The 22,384-nt window shown below is 48.9% G+C and overlaps 1 protein-coding gene across 2 annotated transcripts in view; it reads right to left on the reverse strand.

The window, feature by feature from the left end:
- The window catches only part of ACOXL (acyl-CoA oxidase like), a 358,121-nt gene that overhangs the window by 52,432 nt on the left and 283,305 nt on the right, over window positions 1–22,384 (reverse strand). For both annotated transcript variants that reach the window (XM_032352781.1, XM_032352780.1), the window contains 2 exons: window positions 20,822–20,909; window positions 3,649–3,719 (listed from right to left, as the gene is read on the reverse strand). In XM_032352781.1, coding sequence (XP_032208672.1) covers window positions 3,649–3,719; window positions 20,822–20,909 — 159 coding nt within the window. The remainder of the gene's footprint in view (window positions 1–3,648; window positions 3,720–20,821; window positions 20,910–22,384) is intronic.

Consider the following 22,384-nt stretch of genomic DNA (forward strand, 5'->3'; position numbering starts at 1 on the left):
CATTGAGGGAGGGATTTTGGATTTGATTCAAAAACAGGTTAACCAAATGCCCTGGTTTTCCTGGGACAGTCATGGTCTCTGCTGGCTGCCTATGTTTAATTTTCAGTGGTTCCCCCTTTCCCTTTCAAAAAAGTCTGGATTCGGCTGAGAAGTTCTATGATCACCCTATGCCAAAGGAGAGAGAGAGCACGCGCATGCACAAGCTATGGCTGGAAGTGAATCCAGAATAGTGACGAGTAGGAGGGGGTTTCTGAGAAAGTTGGTTTTGCTGAGCCTGAAGGAAAGAGGCAGGCAGTGGATGCTGGCCCATTCTCAAGCACGTTCAGAGAGACAGGCTTGCTGGCTACATCCAGGTGTAGATTTGCAGAATGTGGATGCTGGCAGGATCTCTGGAGGTCATCTAATTCATGTCTTCTTTCACCACAGGGCACTGGGCTAAAAGAGATAGAAGGTACCTGCCCAAGATCACACCTGGTTCCCAGCAGCGTGGGGACCAGCCTTGCCCCTGGAGGGTCAGGCCCAGGTGCTTTGTTCTGGGAGAGAGGGAAAGGGATGGTTCTGAAAGATGCTATAGGGGATTAATACTGCCCTGAGTGTGACATGGCAGCCCCAGAGCCAGGAGAGTCACAGGCTGTGCCGTGGATCTGAGGCTGATGAGGGAAGAAGGAGATGCGTGAGGTTCAGACAGGCTGGGCAGGAGTGGCTGTGGGGCTGGAGCGTGGGTCTGCAGAGGACCAAAGAGATTAACTGGCCAGGAGAACTAAGAACAAGTGAAGAAACAGGTAGGTAGGGACGTGAATGGGGTCATAAAAGTAATTTCTAGAATCAAATTCTTTACTTTGGTTCAAATTGTAGTGAAATCGCACAAAAAAGCAAGACCTAAAGACAACTGTCTTATCCCTTGGCACCTCTCTCTTAGCCGCTCAACAAGGCTGCAGTAGTGGGAACGTCCTAAGTTAGGAACAGCCTTGACCTCTACTTGGTAGACGAGGAAACTGAGTCATGGAGAAACCAGCTCCTTTCTGTCTCATGACGCTCTTAGCAAATGGGGTGTGATTAAGGACAAGCCACAAGAGTGATTCTACCAGACAAGCCACAAGAGCGATCTTGTGGTTTCACTGCAGTGTGACCTCCCATGCGGCTCTGGTGTGGTGGAGGGGGTGAGGTGGTAGACTTTTCTGTGCATCTACTCATCTGGTTGGAGGTCCCAGGATGAAGCCCAGCTTGGGGCTCCAGAGACCTGGCTTTCTGGTCCCAGTTCTGTTGTCTACTAACCAGTGACGGTGGGAAGTCACTTCTCCTCTCTCCCCGACTCTTCTTGGTTGTCCGGTGAAGGTTTTCGCTTCAGCCACCTCCAAAGTTCAGACCCTGACTCTGTTTTTCCAGAGATATCTTGACCTCGGCTCAGCAGATATCTGACCTTGGCTTAGCTACAAGTTTAACCCCTGCATCTTCTTGAGGTCTAGGTATAGAGCACACTGACAAATCTGAATGGAATAACCGTCCCCAGGTCTCAGTTATCTCTGACAATGTAGGAATACAACAGCATTGTATGGTATCGTTAAAAAAAAAAAAACACAAAAAAAACAAAACCAGAGCTACGGTTTTTGCCTCCAACAACTTTTTACCCAACGAAATTGAATTAAATATTGAAGTTTTTTGCAGATCATCTTCAAAGAGAAAAGCTCAGCCCAGTAAACATATAGTGGACTACAGGCTGATTGTAATCAAAATTATCTCCTGTCACCCTGAGCAAGTTCTCCCACATAACGTCTACAAAAATCCTACACACTGCTGTCACACCCACGTAGTGCTCTCTGATATGTGACCTTAGAAACCTCAATCCTCTGAAAAAAAAAATCATAAATAGTTTCAGTATATATGAACTGAGCACACATTTTGTTCAGCGAAACTTCTTTGATGATGCCTGTTCAAATACCTGCAGATATTGAGAAAACTCTCACAGACATCATCCTCGGCCACCCCAGTACATTCTGCAGAAACCAACAGGGAAGACAGACCATACTGAATGCCACCGGCGATCATGCATATTCCAAGACAACTTAGGCTATCTTAACCTCCCTCTGCTGCCTGCACCTGCTAGTTTCTGAGCCAGTGTTCCAGAGAAGACAGGCTGGGGGCAGAAGGAGAGTCATCAGGAAGGTGAGAAACGGAGAGGAGAAGCGGGATTTTGGTGGCATTCTGTCCACCCTCCCGGTAGAGACATGGAGAAGCTCAGAGTCACTGGGGCATCTCAAGTCACTAGCAGTACCAAGCAGCACACAGGAGTGTGTTCAGCACAGAGAAGCAACACTAGACAGAAGAGGAAGGAAGGGTCTAAAGGCTCTGTGACCTTGTCCCCTTGAACAGTGATCAGGGGTCAAGAGGTGAGTGTTGGGGGGCCCAAGAGCTTCTTCAAGGCCACAGAAATACAGCCTGTTACCTGGGAGGAAAGGTCCTTGGGGAATATGTGTCAGGTCAGGGGGCTGAGGGCTAACTGCGAAAAACCTCAAAATACCAAGAAAACTCATGTGCCTGACTTTACGCTGCTCCAAGCCGGTGTAGCATACCCAGCCCCCAGTGGAGCAGGTCTCCCAGACAAATCCATCATTCGGTATCAGCACTCCTTGATCATAAAATTAACATCACTGAAAGCTTAGGAAAAAAAAAAAAAAACAAGACAGACCAAAAATATCACATCTTAGGCAAATGAGTTGGAAATCCCTTACAGTGACGCCCTATTTTTTTCTACCCATCTCTAAAGTCGGAGGACACCTGGTACAGTGTTTAGGTAAGAGATGCCGCTCCTGGACCAACCACACAGTTTCCTGATGGTACAGAATTGAAATGACATCATGGAAATGCATATTTCTCAAGTCACCCAAAGTATAGTTTCTAGGTGAAAACACGAGTCTTAGTCATTGGTGGAAAGGTGTTTGTGTGCCTTTGTGACTTGCTGGTATCTCTCACTCTCTGCCCTTCCAAGACAAAGTATTCATTAAATCCATGCAAGCAACCAGCCAAGTTCTCCCACACTTCCGGCTCACCTCAATGTACAACCTAAATGTAGGTTAGATGGCACCTGTACTCCTTTATCGTTCAGAAGGAAATAAAACAACCACTACCCAGAAAGAGCGAAGTCTGTCTTCCGCTCAAGGGCAAGGGATCTCTGACATCTTATCTCTGACATAAGATGCCCATTCCAGCCGTTCCTCGGAATGGTCTCATTTGTGTAGCGGTCCCCGTGGTGACGAAAGGATGTGGCAGACACAGAACATATGAAATCCTTTGTCTTAATTAAAAAGTACAGTGAGAGTCATGGAATTTGGCCAAGCCTCATAAATCTGCTCAAAGAATCAAGATTCTGTCAGATAAGCTTAAATAGAACCAGCGGAGTCCTCCGGAGAATTAAACAGAATCCCTGCTAGTAGTTGACACCCACTCTCCTGTCACTTTGCTGCAGTCTGTGGACGGCGGCTGTGCTCATTAACCAACAGCCCTCCTACCCGCCGATGACAAGTGTATCCCCGCGGAGCACGGGACTCAGGGATGATAAATTTACTCTTGCTTGTAAAAATGAAACTCTCCTTGGGGCAATGAAAGGGCTGCGAGCCTTTAAGGAAATCAGTACTTTGTCTGATAACCTACCTTCATGAACAAGGCCTGGTCCTCTCGGCCAGGACAGCTCCTCACCGCCAGGCAGAACTGTTCTAACGTAACTGGAAGGAAGAAACAGAAAAGGTAAATGACCTTTCTGCCCTTCTGCCCCCCCACCCCCGGCTCCTCTGGTATGGAGAGGAACAGGGTAGTTGTAACAGATAACAGATACAGGGGACACACTACTACACATCTTTCCCTGGTGATGGGATAGCTAGAGCTCCTGCTGTCCCCGGAGGGGGTGACTTCTGCACCCCTGTGAGCTGGGATGACGACATCAGAGCACCGGGTCATGACCATCAACGGAACTCTATCCTAAACCTACGGGAGATCCTGGGTTCAGCCACCAATGACCATGAGGGTCCCCCAAAGACCATGCCATATCCTTGTTTCGTGTGATCTCCATTTAGAGAACCACCTGCCTTTGTAAATTTGGCTGTGGTGGATTTTCTGTCTCAGTCTTCTGTTGTGATTCCCATATGGATTTAAGGCCTCTCTTGGTGTGAACGTGATTATGGTCCTCAGTGTTGACTTAAGTAGATCCCCCAAAACCCCCCTACATATTTCAAGTCATGTTTCCCCAACCATTCTTTTCCAACAGAATGGCAGAGAGAAACTCAGGAAAGCTGGCAAGAAAAAAAAAATTACTTTTAACCACCCATTTAAATTGACCATGAAAACTCTAAGAATATTAATTTATACAATTTATAGGAATCACATTCCCCTTCTCTGTCACGGTGGCCTGACTCCCATCAAAAGCCCACTTGTGTGGGCACCCCCTTTTTATTTTGGTCAAACAAAACACCAAACCACACACTACCTTCCCTGTACACTGTTTTGACTATATTATTTCACTTTCAAAAATGCTCCCATGAGTCCCTGCCAGCCTCAGATTTAAATCTACTTCTTTTGACAGGTATTAAGGCTTTAACTTAGTCAACCATCTAGACAAGCCTATTATCTCTAGACTCAGAGCAGTGTTCACTCTCTACTTGTCATAACCTTTCACCACCGTCTGCTGGGCACAGTCCCACCACTTGCCTTGGAGCCAAGCGAGCCCATCCCTCCACTGGAAACTTGCAGGCCTGCCATACATTCAGAGCCCCTGACCACCTCTGGGGTCCAGCCCAACCCCCACAGAGCCACTGTGGAGCAGTGGGCAGAGCTACACCTAGCCTTGTGACCAAGGGACCGCCTCATTCCCCTGTTCTGACCCTAAGGATGTCTGAAGGTCATGTTTACAAATGCAGATATTTTGAAGAGAATGATATCATCAAAAAAAAAATTTTTCATCAAGCATTGCCTAGGTAATTTTTTTGTGTTATGTTTAATGATATCTAATGACCTGACCTAAAGTTACCTAAACACAAATCTTTAGACGGTTGCGATCTATGACTAAATTACTCTATGCAGTTTTAACTGTTTTCAGTTGTATCTTGTGCTGATGATTTTTTTCCACATCTAAAATGTTTGCTTTGATCCAGTCAAAACGTGCTCAGAACCAACAGAGAGATCAGTGTTGCCTGCCTGTGTTACCTGCCTACATATATATGTCCATCCAATCATCAGTGGGCTAAAACAAATAGTAATTACACAGAATCTTAAATCATTTTAAACAATTAAAAATTTTAGGAGAGTTAAGAATTTTTGAAATACAATACATTCCCCATAAAAGGAACTCAACAGAACTCAGCCTGAGCGAGGCTGAGTTCATGCAAATGTGGTTGCTCTCACTGATTCAAAACACACCCACCCACGGAAGACTCTGGAAGCAGCAACCCGTCTCCCTGAACATTGTCATCAGCTCTGTTTTGGTGTGATAAAATATCAAACTCCATGGTCTGAGGAGGACTCAAGAATAGTCTACAGATTCAGATGCTAGGTTTTCTTTAGATGACCTTTTTTGAAGGTGGCTGTTTCATTTGGTAAAGGTTTATGCTGTGACTTGAAATCTTCCTGAGCACAGGTCATGGGAAACTCAATGCTTGCTACTTGCTGCCTTAGGCGGGTGGGGGGGGGGCGTGGGGGGGCGGAGGGGGATTCTCACTCCTGGATTCTCGCCCTCACCTCTCCTCCTATGTGGTGACCCCAGAGCCATACCTCCAACTGGCTGTGGCTGGACTCCTCTGTGACACTTAGCTGTTCACTAGATGTGGACACCAGCCCGGGCAGCTGTTTCCTCGAACAGTCGACTTCCATGCCTAGCCCACTGTTCCCTGAATTTTCCCATTTTTGCGGTACTGTCATCCACCAGCCAGTAGGCCCACATCTCTGATTCTTCCTTCCGGTCCTTGAGCCAGCTGACCCTTCTTGCACAATGCCTCCCGGATGCACCCCTTTCCCACAGCCTAGGTCCCACTTTGACACTGCATAATGCTTCTGCCTCGTTGCCCAACCTTGGTGCTCCGCCCTCCTCTCCTGGCCCTGTGCCCAGCTGCTGCCCCCACAGGGAAACTCGCACTACCAGAGCGCTGCACAGACCGACCCTCTGCTTCTCAGACCTTCTTCCCTTGGGAAGCCCCTTCGCTCTTTGCTCTCATTAACCCACGGCTGGGTTCTCAGCCATATGCTCCGCTCTGTCTTCTCCCCATCCACTCAAACCCTGCCCTTCTCTGGGTCCCAGCCAGTCAAGGAGTCAGATGGACCTCACTCATGATCTTGACCGCCACCTGTCCTTGGACTAGCCACATGCTCTCCCTGAGCCTCAGTTTCCTACAGTCACCTGTGGAGACCGGCGCCTGCCTCATGGAGATGGTGTGAGGACGAAAGGAGGGGGAGGAGGCCAAGGCACAGTGTCAGGCATGGCGCTGGCCTCCCAACTCTGCACCTTTGAGAAACTTTCTCTTGCCCCATCACACGGGTTTCTTCCTGGCTTCATACCTCCGTGGGACATATTATATGCTGACTTCTCTCTAAATCATTTTTTGGCTGATAGGCACACACCCTGCCTTGTCTGAGGAGTGAGCCTCAGCCTCGTGATTTTTCCCGAACTCTGGTCTATGCCTGTCATGTCCAACATGCCCCAAATCACCACCCAGTTTTGTGGAACTGGACCGAAAGGCCCCGTGGGAACACAGGGCCCCATAGACAGAGCTTCCCCGTAGCTGGCTGGCTCGGGTTTGCGAGGCCCGAGCCTCTCACTCCGTCTACACAAGCAACAAAAGCCAATCTTGACAACTGGGCACCAGCAGAAGCAGAGCGCGTGGATTTCCCACTTGTTTTTCCCATTGCCTTAGATGTCAGCATGACCTTTGCTCTCATGCCAACAGTGGGCTTACCGCTCACCTCACCCCACTCTGATTTCTACCAAATCCCCAAAGAAGAGAGAGAGTCTAGACGCCACCAGCCCTTCTCCGCCAGGTCTGTGTGGCCATCGTGCCCCACCTGCCTAACTCACCGACAAGGTCTGCTGAGAAGCATCTTCACGGAGTTCACATTTCATCCCCCCTCCCGCTTCCTTCCCCGACTTTTAAATAAGAAAAAACAAAACAAACCCTCTAAAAATGAAAGCATCTGTGGTATCCACCTTCCTCTACCCCTGCTGCTGATTCAACGGGGGCTGACTGCCTGATGAGAAAGAGGCAGGCAGCAGAACACGGTTCAGAACAAGGTTCATGGCAGCAGCGTGAGGCTCCTTCCAAGACCCTGAGTGAAATGTTTTGGATTCGACATCGATTGTTTTAACTGCTCTGAAGTGTCCTGGGGCAGTTTATTTCAGCTGGGGTGGGGAGGGGGATGCAAAGGCTTTCACCTGTCTGAAGACAGTCAAGTTCCCTTGGTTCAACCCTTGCACTCAGTGTGACAGAGAGATCGGCCTGACAATAGTGAGAGAACAACAGATTCTGAGATAACAAGTCACTTGCGGGGGTGGGGGTGGGGCTAGAAAAAGTGACCCGATTGAAGTAAGAAAATGAAATAAGTAAGAAATTGAAGTAAGGAAATGAAGTACGAAAATGGTAGTTTGGAAGAAAAAAACTTACAGGCCAGTGTGAAATACTTTGTCTCCCCTTGTGAATATGGGCCGCCCTGGGCTCGTAGGTGAGGGGTCACACCCTCACCCCTGCAGCCATTTCTGAAAGGTAGACAGGACTTTGCAACAGAGGAGATCCCAAAACAAGGAAATGGTTGTACCTAGAATATCTTTCATTATGACACGTTGATGCAAATAAGGGGGAAAGTAAGACAAACCGAATGCACAATAGCATTGAACTTACGCTTCCCTTTGAATTCTGGCTGTAAGATTGAAGAACTCTTGCTAAGCTGGCAGGCACAAGTGACCTTAAGGATAACATAGGGGGCAGTATTGCTCAGAAATCCCGTCTTGGAATACTCTTTCAGCTTCTCTCTCAGTCCTCATGACAGGACCCTGGAGAACTGGGGTCCTGCCCCAGGTGCCAAGCTTTAAAGAACCTTGCTCTGCCATCCCTCTGGCTTCAGCCTTCTCCATGGGGCAATGGAATAGTGCCCGCCTGGAGTCTGCACCCCCCTTCTCCAGGTACTCAGGATCCTGGGCTTATAGCTCGCATCTCTTCCCTGGGAATGAACTCCATCTGCTATGTGTGTACCCCCAGACTCATATGGTGGCCAAGGGACAGCTGTTGGCAAGGCTGGACACAGACCTCGTGTGTCTAGACTTGGGAAGATCCGCACAGTGTGGGACAGATCTGGGGGTGGGACTAGTCAGGGATCTGCAGGGGGGATGCTTCTCCCCACACTGCTGAGTTCACAAAACTTCCCACAGTCTGAAAACTGTAAATTGGAGCCTGGCCTTCTGGATGAATGCAGCTGCATTTGTTCAGGCCGGAGGACAGAGTATATTTTCTTCAACACTTTGTCAGCTTGTTTTATACACTTCCCCTGGGCCCCACACAGCGCAGGGCAGTCTTGTGCTAGAGAATGAAGACCTGAAACTAAAACGCAGCTTCACCCAAGCCTCTTCAAAGCCAGTGCTTCCATCTATCTCTGGAAAGAGGACACAGGTCCTGGCTGCATCTCTCGTCTGGCAGGAGAAGGAGGCTTTCACAATGCAGACAAGGAAACCAGCCTCTTCTTACGGGCTGTAGAAATATGGAGACTGACCTCCGCCCCGAAACAGACGGTTCCACCTGGAGGAGTGTGACAGCTGAGCACTGTGGCGGCTGGGCACGGTGCTCTGGGAGCAGTGTCCTCCCTTGCTGAGGCTTCCTTGGCACCAGGGGCGGGTCCCACATCTGCAGCTCAGGTCTGCCTCTCCCTGGGAGCCCTGAGGGTCAGGTTCACCGGGCACCCACCCCCGAGGGTCCTGGTCTGTGGCACAAGGTGGAACATGCTGGTGGCTGTCCCTCAGCCGTCTCCTCTCATATGAGAGTGACAGCCTGCTCTCGCTCATTTTGTAGAGCTCTCACTCCAGGCCTCTGCAGTCCCCCACCCACCTATTCATCACAACATAACAGGGAAATGTTGAAAGAAGGAACACACACACACACACACACACACACACACACACACACACAGGCTTCATCTTTGCAGAAAGAACTCTACCTTTGTTTTCAGAATCAACACGGAGGATGAGCAGGGGCTTTTAACTTCTTGGCAACTAGGGGTTGGGACAGATCTGGCCTCCTGCCCACTGAGATGCGGTGAAGGGGTGTGGAGCTCACCCGTGGGGGACTTCCATGCCAGGCAAGGTGTCATGGCGCACTGCCTGGTCCCCTGGCCTGGCTCACAGGATCCATTCCAGAGAGGGGGCAGAACGTGGCACATGCCCCCAGACCCCTGCTCCGTGCCCACATTTGGGAGCACAAAAGGAGCTCAAAGGCCCAAGCTCGTCTCTAGACAGACAAGTTCTGCTTCTCTGTAACCGAGTCTCTGGCTGAGTACTGGGATCACAGCACCCCCAAAGGGATAACCTTTGGGATGAGGGGGGACCTCTGCTTCCCCAGGGCAGACCCTCCTTTCAATCCCCTTCCACCACCCCTCACGGAAGGTCTTCGTCCTCTCGCTTGCTGGCCACACTCCCATGGTTTGTTCTCCATCCCCTGCTCACTCCCGCCCTGGGACTCTTTCCCCAGGGCATCCCCGCCAGGGAAGCTGCCCTCGAGGGAGCCTACACGTGACAGTCACTCTCCAGCTCAGTCCCTTCGTTGGGTTCCTCCTGTCTACCCAGCGAAGGCCAAGCAGTCACGCAGCGTTCGGCGTTCACCCCACAACCTCTTCAGCCCACTTTTACAATGTTCAGTTTTGTTTCCTGGCCTCTCCCCTGAACACGTCCCTTCTGGCAGAATAGGGGCCTTGCCATTCCTTGAACAAGGCCTTTACTTTGCCACCTTCACCTTTGTCCACACCGTGGCCTCCTCCCGGAATGCACTGCTACACTTTCAACATGGAGATCTTGTTCACACTGCAAGCCCAGTACTGAGGGAACTTCTGGAAGCCATCTCAGAGTCCCGTGATATCTGAAAGCTCCCTGTACCTCTCATGGGCCCGTCACTTTCCACACGGCAGGCCACATGTACTCGTATCTTATTCCTCCCCTACACTGAGAACGGTTATAGGTCATCCTAGCTCAAAGTCTTCCAAGTAGGAGGTCCCGAAAACTTTGTAAGCAAATAAACTGCGCCCACAGGCAACACGTCAGCTTGGCCAGGCCCTGCATGGGGAGAGTAGCAGGTCCTCCCTGACATCTTAGGGATCTCTAGTCTGAGCCATGCGAGTGACATGTGGTTAACTGGTTGCCAAGTGCTGGATGTGGACATTTCCTGCGGGGAGCAGGGGCAGGCTGTGGAGATGGGGGTGGGGGCAAACCTTGTCTGTGGTGTCTGGGCCTCGGGAAGAAAGGGGTTCCCCTTTCTCCATGGAGAGAGAGGTGCCCCTCTCTCCATGCCTGTGACATCACACACCCATCTGTTCTTCCTTCTCGCTGCTTTCAAAGGAGAGCCAGCTGTGGCCTCTGGCCCAAGTCAGGCATACAGTCACAAGAGGGAGCAAGCACACTGGCCACCGACTTTCCAGATGGAGACCTTTCACCCTGGGGCAAATGTGGCCATTCAGTCAGCAAGAGATGAGGGCGCAGCTCTTTAGGATTCCCCTCTCTGGAACCTGCAGTCTCCCCATGTGTGGAGAAGCAGCCCACCTTAGGGGGATGGGACACTCTTTTGTTTATTCAGGGAGGTCCCTAGCTCATTGTGGTCAGTGGGTGCTTTCTAAGGCGTACACCAGTGGTAGTAACTACCGCCGTACCTTCTCCCTAGCAGAGAGCCTTCCCCAGGGGACTGCCCCACCCACCTGCAGACCCCTTGTTTAAGGACAACTTCGACAAGGACCCTCCCTCCCATGCCACACTGATCTTTGAAGAGAAGAGTTGACCAGTTTTGGAAAACCAAGAGCTGTGGACTCCAGATACAGCATTTACATCAGGAAGACAACGGACATGACAGCTGTGAGCCATTGCCTGGGGTGCGGCAAGAACCCTGATGTTCCACTTTGAGGGGTTCGCCTCTCAGCATGACGCTATGCTCGGGACTTGGGTATTTCTATGTCCTCAGGCCTCTCTGCCATTCCCCATCATGGCGGCTGACTCACAGGCCCCAGGTTCCCCCTTGCTGCACATGTTTAGGCTGGATTTGGTCCTGTCCCCTCCCCCTTGGTGCCAGAACCAGCCCAGCCCTCCCCATATCACCCTTAGCACTTCCTCCCACTTCAGCCTCCACCTCCCATCACTCTTAAGGTCCTGTAGATCCCTGTAACGTATCCAGAGTGGCCTCCCCGGCCTCCCAGTCCTGCCAACACTGCTTCTCAGCTTGTAGCCTCAGAGCGGTGTGCTGGACAGCCAGGCCAAACCTCCCGGGTCACAATTCACCTCCACATCACAGCTGCAAAATGCTTCCTACAGCCCCAATCTGGTCATGGCTTCCCCTGTTCCAGATCTTTCCCAGAGCCTTGCTGACTGTGGAGGTTGACAATGAAAGCTCCTAGACAAGGCCCGCAAAGGCCTCTGGGATCCTCTGTCTTGTTGCCTATGTGCATCCTGCCCTTCAGACACACCAAATTATGAGTTCTTTCCCAAGTCATCCAAGAATTTCACACCTCCCATTCTGCTCTTCCTTCTGCTTGTACGCCCTTTCCACCTTTGTAATAGAGGTAAATCTTACCCATCCTTGCTGGCTGCCTCGCTGGGCATTTAATGGGGAGCCGTGTGAATACCATACTTAAGTCTCTCCCAAGTTTTCCCAGAGCTTCTGGTCTATGGAAACTGTCATCCAGCTCTGACTAACTCGCCTTGAGAACTGGGGCCATTCCTTACTGAATCTTTCATGCCCAGAACTTAACCCAGTACCCAGCCCACAGTAGGCCTTCAACGTGTGCTTGCTGAATGAGGATGGGTGAATAAAGGAGTGAAGGAGACGTACTCTCCAACCATATTGTTTCTTGAGGACAACTGAGTAGATGCTGGTCTCTAGTGGAGCAGGACCAGATTTTAAACGCTTGTTCTCCATGGGGCAATCAGACTTTGAGACACGGAGCAATCCTCAGCTTCCACAGGACATCCCGCCATTTTGTCCCTCGGTCTGAGGCAATACCTTGATCCTATCCCTTAGGACTGACACAATCTTCATGCTCCTTGCAAGAAGGACCAAAGCGAACGGAAGTCAGGGGCTTCACAGCTGTAAACGGTCCCGTGCAGCTGGGACGGGCAGCACCTCTGGTGCATAGATCAGAACCCAAGTGTCTCCTTCACCAACCGCTGATAAAAGCTTTTTGTGGCAATTTTCGGGAAAACTCAACCACCTGCCATGGTCCAGAATGGGTCTGCACAAAATTTAATTTGTCTTTAACTTCTCAGGAATGAAGCACTACCAAATGTGCATAAGACAAGGAACTCTAATGTTCAAGGTATCCAGAAACTACATTACGTATTAAGAAATGGCTATTCCTAACACTATGAAAAGTCATTTTTTTCTGCCATGTTATATTTTTGTGATGAACTTACTTTCTGGTTCATGCACTTTGACCCTGGAGATCACAAGTTTGATGCCTCTCTACCACACGGGCTTTTTGCTACACTCTCAGACACACAATACTTTTACAGAAATCTGTGGGAACTTCTTTATTTTCCAGACTTCCAATTAAGAGAGAATTTCCAAGTGCTTTTTCAGTGGGAAAAAAAAATCACAATAAACAGCTTCCCCCATTTCTACTTACCCTGATGTTAAATAAACTTCCCCTGTCGAGTTTCTAATACCTGTTTTAATACAACAAATCAGGGGACCTACATGTCAATAAAGGAAGGGGAATATACTGACAAAAACCTTTCTGTTACTTACCTTGTAGTCACTTTCCTATCTAAGCCTCGAGGCCACTTTAAGTGTATATTAAAAACTTGTTACTTCATTATATCTCAGAGGATCAAATTTGGCTTTTTTTTTCCCTTTTCGGTTCTCACATTTCTGAGTAAAAGCCATCATTTTCAAGTTCATAGAGCATTATGTTTTCTCTGCAAATAAAATCCCATAACTCTCAAGCAAAGAGAGAGGTAAATTCATAAAGAGGAGACACAGCCCTATTTTATCTCCTGCCATTTGGGATCTACGATAGGTTAAAAATGATGTTTTTATCTCTGGTGATTTATCAAACTCCAGATTTCATAAAAGATAAACAGATGCCCTAAAGAAAGGATACATCATCTTAATGTTTCATTGTGACACTTTTGGTATCTGAAGAGCATGTATATTAAAGATCTCCCCTCCAAAAACTCAATAGTTCCTATGATTTACACAGTTTATTTCTTGTTTTTAAAACACACTGAAGTGAGAACATGCCAGAAGACACCTTAAAAAGAAAATGGTCACATTTGAAACATACAGATTATTTATAGACAAAAAAAAAAAACAACAACCTGAGAGCTGAACGAAAATCTGGTTGGCAACAGACAGTTGCTTTTTCTATGTTTTTTCTGAGTTCATTTTGGTTTTTGTGTGGGTGGCTCATGTGAACTCAAAGGTTATTTGCTAAATGTTTTGTGAGATTAGAACATGTTGTCCTTTAAAATCTAAATTTAAATTTATGTTTGTTGCAAATATGTTTCACTTTAGAATATGGGATCATATTTTTAAAGTAGAAAAATCATACCTATAATTGCTATGATAAGATAAGAGTTCCTATGCTCCTGTTTTTAACTCACAGTTTAGAAGGTATTATTCTTAATCATAATTCCCAGGGGGAAAACTCACAGTACAGAGTTCAGCAGTAAAAAATTGTATCTTTTTTACTTTTGTGTTGTTTTCACCTGCCAGCTTGGGTACTGATTAATCTTACTTTGAAACTCCTTAGGTGCAGGAAGCTGTAAAGTCAGGGTGGACTGCAGATCAGATCTTTCTGAGTACAGATATAAGGTACACTTTTCAATCACACGATGGGGAAAAAAGACTAAAAAAAAAAAAAAAAGAAACACGTTTAAGCGGGGGGTGCTTCTTTTTTCTGCCTCTTTAGCAAAGCTGAGCAACTAGATCCGGATCCAAACAGCACTTATGGGCCCCACAAGGTGGGCAGAGGGCAGCAATAGGCTGGGATTTGAATCCTCCCTCTGCTGTGTGACACTGGGCAACTTACTCAATCTCTCTGTGCTTAGTTTCCTCAGGTGGAAATGGAATAGATGGTGGCCCCTCCCTCACGACCTTGGCAGGGGATTAATGAATGCTCCCTCTCCCACACTGTGCACAGGGCTTGATACACTGAGCCCTCCCTGGATGTTAGTGGTCCTCATGGTTATAGGGCCCTAGTGCTTCCTCGCGTGATTTTTCATTTCATCCTCACAGAAAACCTGTAACGTGGAAAACAGAAGACCCACTATTCGGAGACAAATGCGGTAAAAGCAGTGAAATGCAGCCAGGCCAATTTTAAGAGAGGGAAGTATGTGTCAAATAAACACACAAGGAAAAACCTCTGAAAGTTCAAGAAGGCTGTAACTTCCAGCCTCTGGTGTTTTATCTATAGGAAGGAAAACCCTTGGCGAGTTGGTGGTGGGAGGGTTTCCTTCAAAATCTGAGGCCTAGAGAGCTTTTCCGAGCGAAGCTTTGGGGTCAGCCAGCCTGAGGGCAAAGGTGGTTGGATGCCATCCTAGGCAGTTTGTTCCTCCTCTGAGCCAGTTTCTCCACGGGCTTTGTGAGCTTGTTGCGGAAACCGAAGGCGCAACATGGCTCCAGCCCAGGGGAAACCCTCCACAGTGACTGTTACAGTCGGCCAAGATACTGGGGCTCCAGGGATAAGTGACATTCTCTTAGCATCTGGGTCAAGTACTGCAGCTAAATTCTGTTCTCAGCCATCTCCTCCACAGAGCAGACAGGATGCAGGAGTTAGACTTCACTTTTTGTCCTTGTTCCCTTCTTCCCCGCGCAACAGAATCCTTGGGTCATTTGTCACAAAACTCTTTCATAAGTTGTCACCTCCTTCAAAGAAGGGTGAGTTAGGAGCATCCTCTCAAGACACCTTTCTTAGAGACACACTCCTCAGTGGGGTGATGGGGGGGGGGGTCTCGGGGGCCCAGACCTCAAGTGAAGCCAGTGTGACAGCATTTCTCGAGGGAACAGTACTTGGGGACTTTGGGTTGGGCTGACCTAATCTGCAGGTTTACCTATGAAGCCATGGGGAGAAGGCAAGGCTCCGGGGGAGAAACCCCGGCCTTATGAGGGCGGGAGCAACCTTCCCGATGCTGGAGAAGAGCTCTTCTGTAGACTCACAGAAGCCCGGGAGCCACGCTCCGTCTCACCCACTTTCCCAGAAGGCGAAAGGCTAGGAATGCCATATAATGTCGGGCTATCTGCGCTGTAGAGCTTTCTCTTCTTGTGTCCACTTGTTCATGAAGCAATACCACACGCTCTGCCAAGGGTTCAAATTCAGCCACATTTCTTCTTCTTTTCTTTTAGTAAGAGCCCCCAGCTGCATCAGCCCAAAGTATGCTATGCTCCTCCTTAAAACTGTCTCCCATTCATTGGACACCTCCCTCAGCAGGAGCGTCCACTCGCATCTCTGGCCCTCGGAGCAAACTTGCACAAGCTCAGGGAAGGCGAGTTCTCACTTCCTTTTCTCTGGTTTGTTCCCACCTCCTGGCATCCCAGACGGCCCCTCTCTGCTGCCCCAGACTTCCGGCTTTAGGGACCCAGCTACTCCAGCAGAGGACTGGAACAGTCACATGGGCTTTCCCAGGTGTCTCGTGCTCTGAAATGGGGACCCTCAACTCCCCACGGCACCTTCTGCTCTCAGAAATGAATGGGTCTGAGGTTTAGTCATGTGACCGGGACAGAGGGAACAAAGCTGGAGATGGTCTTTTTCTTCCCCCTTGGGGCCTTCAAGATGCTGCTGCAAATCGTGTCTGCCCATTCTTGGCTTTCTAGGTCCCCTCACCTGCTTCTACCACCCACCTGGTTAACGGGTGCTAGACAAAGAGGAAGGTCAGCGTCGGGGGCGGCGGTACCCAAAGCTCCTCCCTCCCACCCCACGCCACCGGTTGGGGCAGACAGGGACTACTTCTAAATATTGTCCCACCCAGCAGAGGGTCCCCACGGGAAAGGAAGGCACACAGGTTGTCCCAGCCCACACAATACCTGTGGTGCCCGCCCGCCCGCCATCTCCGGCAACAACAGCCAAACACAGTGAAGAAATCTGTATTCAAATAAGGTGTGTTAACTTTCAAGTTCAGTTCCGCTCCAGAGGGCAGGCTCACTCTTCAAGGGCGGAGGATTAGGGTCTTGGGGGCACTTCTGCAGTGGAGTGTAAGGGGTGGGGGGCGATGAGGACCTAAATCCACACAGGACTCCTGGATGAAGTTACAATATTTTATTTTTCTGAGTTCGAGTAACGAAATGCACATTCACTGAGGGGGTTAGTATATTCCCCCAGTTCCCTGGAAGATGAATGTCAAAGCTAAAACGAAATCGAGGTGAATGTAGTTTGTGTAAAGAATAGCCCCATAAAATGGGGGCGAAAAATGCTGATCCCATGAAGGATACTGGAGCAAGCACTCACAGAGAAAATGCAGAAAGAATGCTGTGATAACACATATGACCACATTTTTATTAACAAAGAAAGTCTTGTTTGGAAACACATCGTCCCTGAGAGGAGTCTGAAATTAATCCTCTGACAGGCAGAAAGCCACACTACTTATATATTCTAATCATAATTACAATGTGCTCTCAATGCGAACGTTCTAAATTATTAGTCACTTGATGAAGAACCGGAGAAGGAACTTCTGCAGCATAATGACAGCACCTTACAGCTCAGAGGGGGGAAAAACCAAGAGACAGTTCTGCATGGAGCTGGAGAATAGTGGATGTGACTTATTTAATAAAAGTGCTTAGTTTCTTTTTTGTTTAGGAATCGGTACACCCTGAGGGGTTCAGACCGCACTGTGCTTCGGAGCTGCTCTTTCTAGGGCAAGATAAAAACGTGTATCACAGAAAAATAACAATTTATCATTGTAATGGTTACATCCCACTTTAGAAACCACTAGAGACTGCTTAACATTTTTATTTCAAACACAGGTTTTCCCGAGTCTTCAGGTGACAACGGATACTGATGCCAGAAGGCCCCCCCCCCCCATTTGTTCCTAATAAAAATGGCTAGATTCTGAGTTCATTTTCATGTGGGATGACGTTCAGGTCTGTGCTTTCACGGACTGATCCTTCCCTTTCCTCCTTTGTGCTCTTCCTTTGAAAGTCTCCAAAGGTTGGGGCGCCTGGGTGGCTCAGTGGGTTAAGCCGCTGCCTTCGGCTCGGGTCATGATCTCAGGGTCCTGGGATCGAGTCCCGCATCGGGCTCTCTGCTCAGCGGGGAGCCTGCTTCCCTCTCTCTCTCTCTCTATGCCTGCCTCTCTGACTACTTGTGATTTCTCTCTGTCAAATTAAATAAAATCTTTAAAAAAAAAAAAAAAAAAAAAAAAAAAAAAAAAAAGAAAGTCTCCAAAGGCAACATCTGGGCCGGGTCACTGAAGACAGATGGGCTCCTTCTACTTCTTCTCCCAACCCCTGGGGACCTCTGGCAGTGGCGCAGCATGCTATTTAAATGTCATGACATGCTGACAGAACTGTCCCTGCGCAGTGTGTGCTCGGCACGGTCCTACCGCAAGAACTCGTTCCTTATCTGTTCAGACCTCCTCATTACGGATGACTTTCTCTATCTCAAAACATTCCTGGGAGTTCGACAGGCTGTCATTGAACTAATTCTTCTTATTTCTTCTTCTGTTACTTTCTACAGCCAAACTGTCTTCCTCTAACCCTGATAGGGGCCAATTTCCTGAAAATAATCACTTTTGCTACTGTGGCTATTAGCTAATAAAAGGTAGGGAGTCCATTCGGATTTCTTTTATACTGTGGCAATATTAAATCTGTGATGTTGCCCGTCCATGTTAAGACTTCCTGCACTGGAACCTAACTTGCTTAAATTGTCCTCTTATTCTTACGCTTAAGAAACAAGGATCTGGGGCACCTGGGTGGCTCAGTGGGTTAAAGCCTCTGTCTCTGGCTCAGGTCATGATCCCAGGGTCCTGGGATCAAGCCCCGCATCGGGCTCTCTGCTCAGCAGGGAGCCTGCTTCCCCCTCTCTCTCTGCCTGCCTCTCTGCCTACTTCTGATCTCTCTGTCAAATAGATAAATAAAATCTTAAAAAAAAAAGAAAAGAAAAGAAACAAGGATCTAAATGTTCCACTTTGGTAATGGGAACTAAGGATTTTGTAGAGTAGTAATTAACAGTAATAAAACAGTAATTAGCAGTAATAAAAATTTTTTATTGAACCCTAACTATGGATCGGATGCTAAGATAAGGGCTTTTGAGTATATTCTCAATAGCCCCATGAGGTAAGTATCACATTATCTCCATTTTATAAATGAAGATCAGACGAAAGCTCAGAGAGGTTGATTAATTCACCCACCATTGCACAGCAGTTAGAAGTAAATAAAGTCTCTGCATTCAGTTAACCAGACTCTGGAGCCCGAGTTCTCAACCCTCACGCTAAACTTAATTCTGCTCTCGACAGATAGGATGAGTGGTTCAAGGCACAATGGTCAGTGTTTCCAAGGCAAAGGCTTGAGTTCAGGGATTCTTTTGATGCCCACCTTCAAATTTAATCACATCTCCTAACGTTTAGAAATGTTTCACTTGGAGTCCACTTGCTGTTGCCTGTATCCTGGGAAGGGTGATTATCTGTGGTCAGCACACGGAAAAGCACGGGGAGGAGCCCAGGCAGTGGGGCCACAGGCAGCCCAGAGAGCGGAGCCATACTTGTGGAGTGCTGAAGGAGGCCTGGGACATAACTGCCTTCAGTAAAGGTGCCTCCTGTGCTGCTTTATATGCCAGGTAAGTTTTAGCTGATCGACAAATCTGAAAAAACACCCCACCAACAGAAGAAAGGAGGTTTGCATAAATTTCTCAGGGGCTGAGTTGGTGCTGAGGACACCAAGACAGTCTAGGAAGCAGCCTGTGGGCTCCAGGACCCAGTCTCTGTGGCAGGCGGGCCAGCGTGGACACTCAGACGCTCCTCCAAGAGCTGTCCAGTCCAACCTTCTGGAATGTTCTATCACTGAATTCTACACGGAGAGTTCCATGGGATGGAGTGTTACAAATGATTCAGCAGTTGGGTTCTCATTTGTGATGAGTGAACTGGCATTCTGGATTATACAGCTGTTACCTTTGAGTTTGAGTCAATTCCCTTGAGCCTCATATACTGTGGGTGTGCAGACAAATTAAAATTTCTGGATCCATAGATAAGGGAACTCAGTCCTATGACTTAATGACCTGTGGGGAGGGAAGCTTTTGTCCTCCCTCTGCTCCTCTCAGCCCCTGGAGGGGGCTCACTGTGTAAAAAGGCTGCTCCCAGTGTGTTGCCCCCCAGGCCCCATGAGGAACGCATGCTCTGGGCATAATCACTTGTGTGTTCTCATTCCTGTCCACACTCCTGAGACCTGTGTCATGACACTCTTCACGGTCCCAAGCATTGGGCTGCGCCTTGAGGGAGAGAAGAGGCCAGGCTCAGCCTACTCATCTCAGTCTGGCTTTTGCCAGCTCTTGGGAAGGGGTCTGGCCGACCCACAGTGACTAACAACATGGCGCTCTGCTCTCCCAGTGCTGCCTGGCTGGGGAGGGAAGGTGGTGGTCAGGCTGTGAGGCAGGTGGGATGCTGGCACTCCTGGGTTGCTGGCTTGACCCTTAACAGAACTCCTCCAGGAATTCCACCCCACAAGATGGTGCCCAAGGACATGCCAGGACTGGGAGCCAGGCCCTGGAGCTGTGGTGGTGACCAAACCTGACCCTGCCTTCCCAGGGCCAGCTGTGACCTCGGTGGGATGGAAGACCCCACACGGCACACAAGCCCAGTGACAGTCTTCTCCCTTTAAGACCTTCCCCCCTGGAGTAAGAGTTTATGATGAACGAACAAATGATTCTTGATGTTATGCAAAATTTTCAGGAACAATTTGCCATATCTTGATGGATCATACTCTGTTTTCAAAGTTTCTTTTATTTTTTGTGATTTGGGTCTGTTCGGGTCAAAATGGTCACTCACTTTTCTCAGTGTCGGCCCTATTGACGTGGAGGCAGGAGAGCTCTTTGCTGTGGGTGCTGTTCACAGCCTGCTGTTCACAGTGCTGTTAGTAGCATCGCTGGCCTCTGTCCACCAGCAACCCCTGCTCGGTTGTGGCAACAAAAAATGTCTCCAGATGTCGCTAAATGAGAGCCACCGCTTTAAAAGGCTAAACCGGTTTCTGGCTAATTTGAGGATTAGGTTTAAGTAGTTAGTTGTGGTACTTGAAATACTTCAGGCAGGGATCCTATTAGAACACCCTCCCTCTACCTGTGCGGGCACCCTCCGATTTGTTTACAGGGGAATAGCAGTCCCTGTTGGGCAGAGGGGCACTGCGGAGGGGCCCGCCCTTCACCAGCTGGCTTCTGTCGAACAAGTGCTGTTGGCTACTCTTGGGTTGTGTCGGAGGTACTGTTTCCGGAGTTTAGCGTTGGGTTTTGTGGGTGTCATTTGGTCAGTGTTCCTGGTAAGTTGGGGGTTAAGTTATTTGGGGGCCTCTACATTCAGCACGGGGCTCAGCCTGGTGTGGGGACTGTCCTTGGTCTGTAGTCTTATTCCCAGACACCTTGCAGCCCTCTGAGCCGCCCCATTACAAATATTTAACAAGAGCCAACTGACCTCTGTGGATGTGTGCCAGAGACAGGCAGGCAATGTGATGAAGACACGCGTTCCAGGCACTGAAAAAGTCCTCTTTCTTGGTCATCACCTGTCAAATGGACAGAATGAAAGGAACCGCTGAGGGTCTTCCCAGAGAACAGAACTTAGAAGCAAGACAGATGGCAAATTTGCACATTTTTAGTACCACCTGAAGCCTGGGTAGGTGGCAAGGCTGGCCTCCGGGACCCACAGAAGCAATTTGTTGATGAAGAAAAGGCCATCAGTGCACTGTGAGTCCAGGTTCTACGTTGGTAGGAATTCCTCACACACAGCAGACATGACCACTACCAGCCGCCGACTCTCGAGATGGCACAGGAGTCCAGGTAACAGTGCATGGGGAACAATGCGCGCAGAGGTAAAGCGACACCGTGTTACCCCGGGGTGCTCTCTGCCTGCAGAACTGTGAATCCCAGATCAAACTGCATTAAGTCTAATCCGCAGCAAAATGAACCTGCCGTTCCCTCCCTCCTTCCTTCCATTGAAGGCAGGTACTTCCATTTGTTTTCAAGTTGTTTCTCTCGAATGCCCATGAGGTCTCCAGTGAAGTCTCCAGAATGGGCATCTGGAGTGGCCGGGTGTGATGTGTGGGAGGCGCTCCCAGGAGTGTGGGAACTGCATGCCCAGCACCTCTCAGTCCTCCCTCCATCTGACCGGTCCCTTTCGCCAAGCTCACCCATGCAAGATGCTCTTTCAATTACTCCAACGAACAGAGTTGTTTTGCTTTGTTCTTTGCTGTTTTTTGGGGGGGGGGGAGGGGGTTGGTGAGCTGTTTTTGGGGGGTGGAGGGGGTTGGTGAGAAGTGGGGGAAGAGAACTAGAAGAAGATAAGAATGAAGAAAATACACAAAGAGAAAGATGCCGAATCACGGAGCGGCAGTTAGTCATTTCGGTGGAGCTAAGGGCAGATTCTTATCTGACCAGAGAGGAGTGTTGAATTTGTCACTTCTGACTTTTCTTTGTTTCTTCTTGCCTTTTTTTTGGTTTGTTTGTTTTGAAAACCCAACAGTTTGATATTTAAATTTTCAGCCCTTGTCTTTGCTCAAAGAAATAACACTCAGATAGAAAATCAGACTCTGCATCTGCTTCCCATTTGTTTTAAACTCACACGCTGAGCCCTGTGGTTGGAAGGTACCCTGCCCCCTGCAGCTCCATGGTTCCTGCAGGGCTTGGAGGACCTGCTTTGTCAAAGCCCTCCTGTAATAGAGTGTTTTGTGCTCCAGTGGAAAAACAGCACCGCAGAAAGCCTCTACCCATGTATAATTTAGCACGATTACCTGCGGCAGCAGGCACAGTGTGGAGGACCAAGTCACGTGTGCCTTGGAGTCCCCACCTAACTGCGTCTTACGACAGTCAAGGGTGAGGATAATGTCTGTCTCGGTCCCTGAATCAGGATCTCTCCGTGCTGGTATCAAAATGACAGCTGAAAAGGTGTGATAGAGAATGCAAGTCTCAAGGAATGGGCCAGAGGACCTCTCACGCAGAGGTGAGGGCAAGAGCTGGCCAAACACTCCTGTCCCCAAGCTCT

The sequence above is a fragment of the Mustela erminea genome, chromosome 7 (genome assembly GCF_009829155.1).
Source record: "Mustela erminea isolate mMusErm1 chromosome 7, mMusErm1.Pri, whole genome shotgun sequence".
NCBI lineage: Eukaryota > Metazoa > Chordata > Mammalia > Carnivora > Mustelidae > Mustela > Mustela erminea.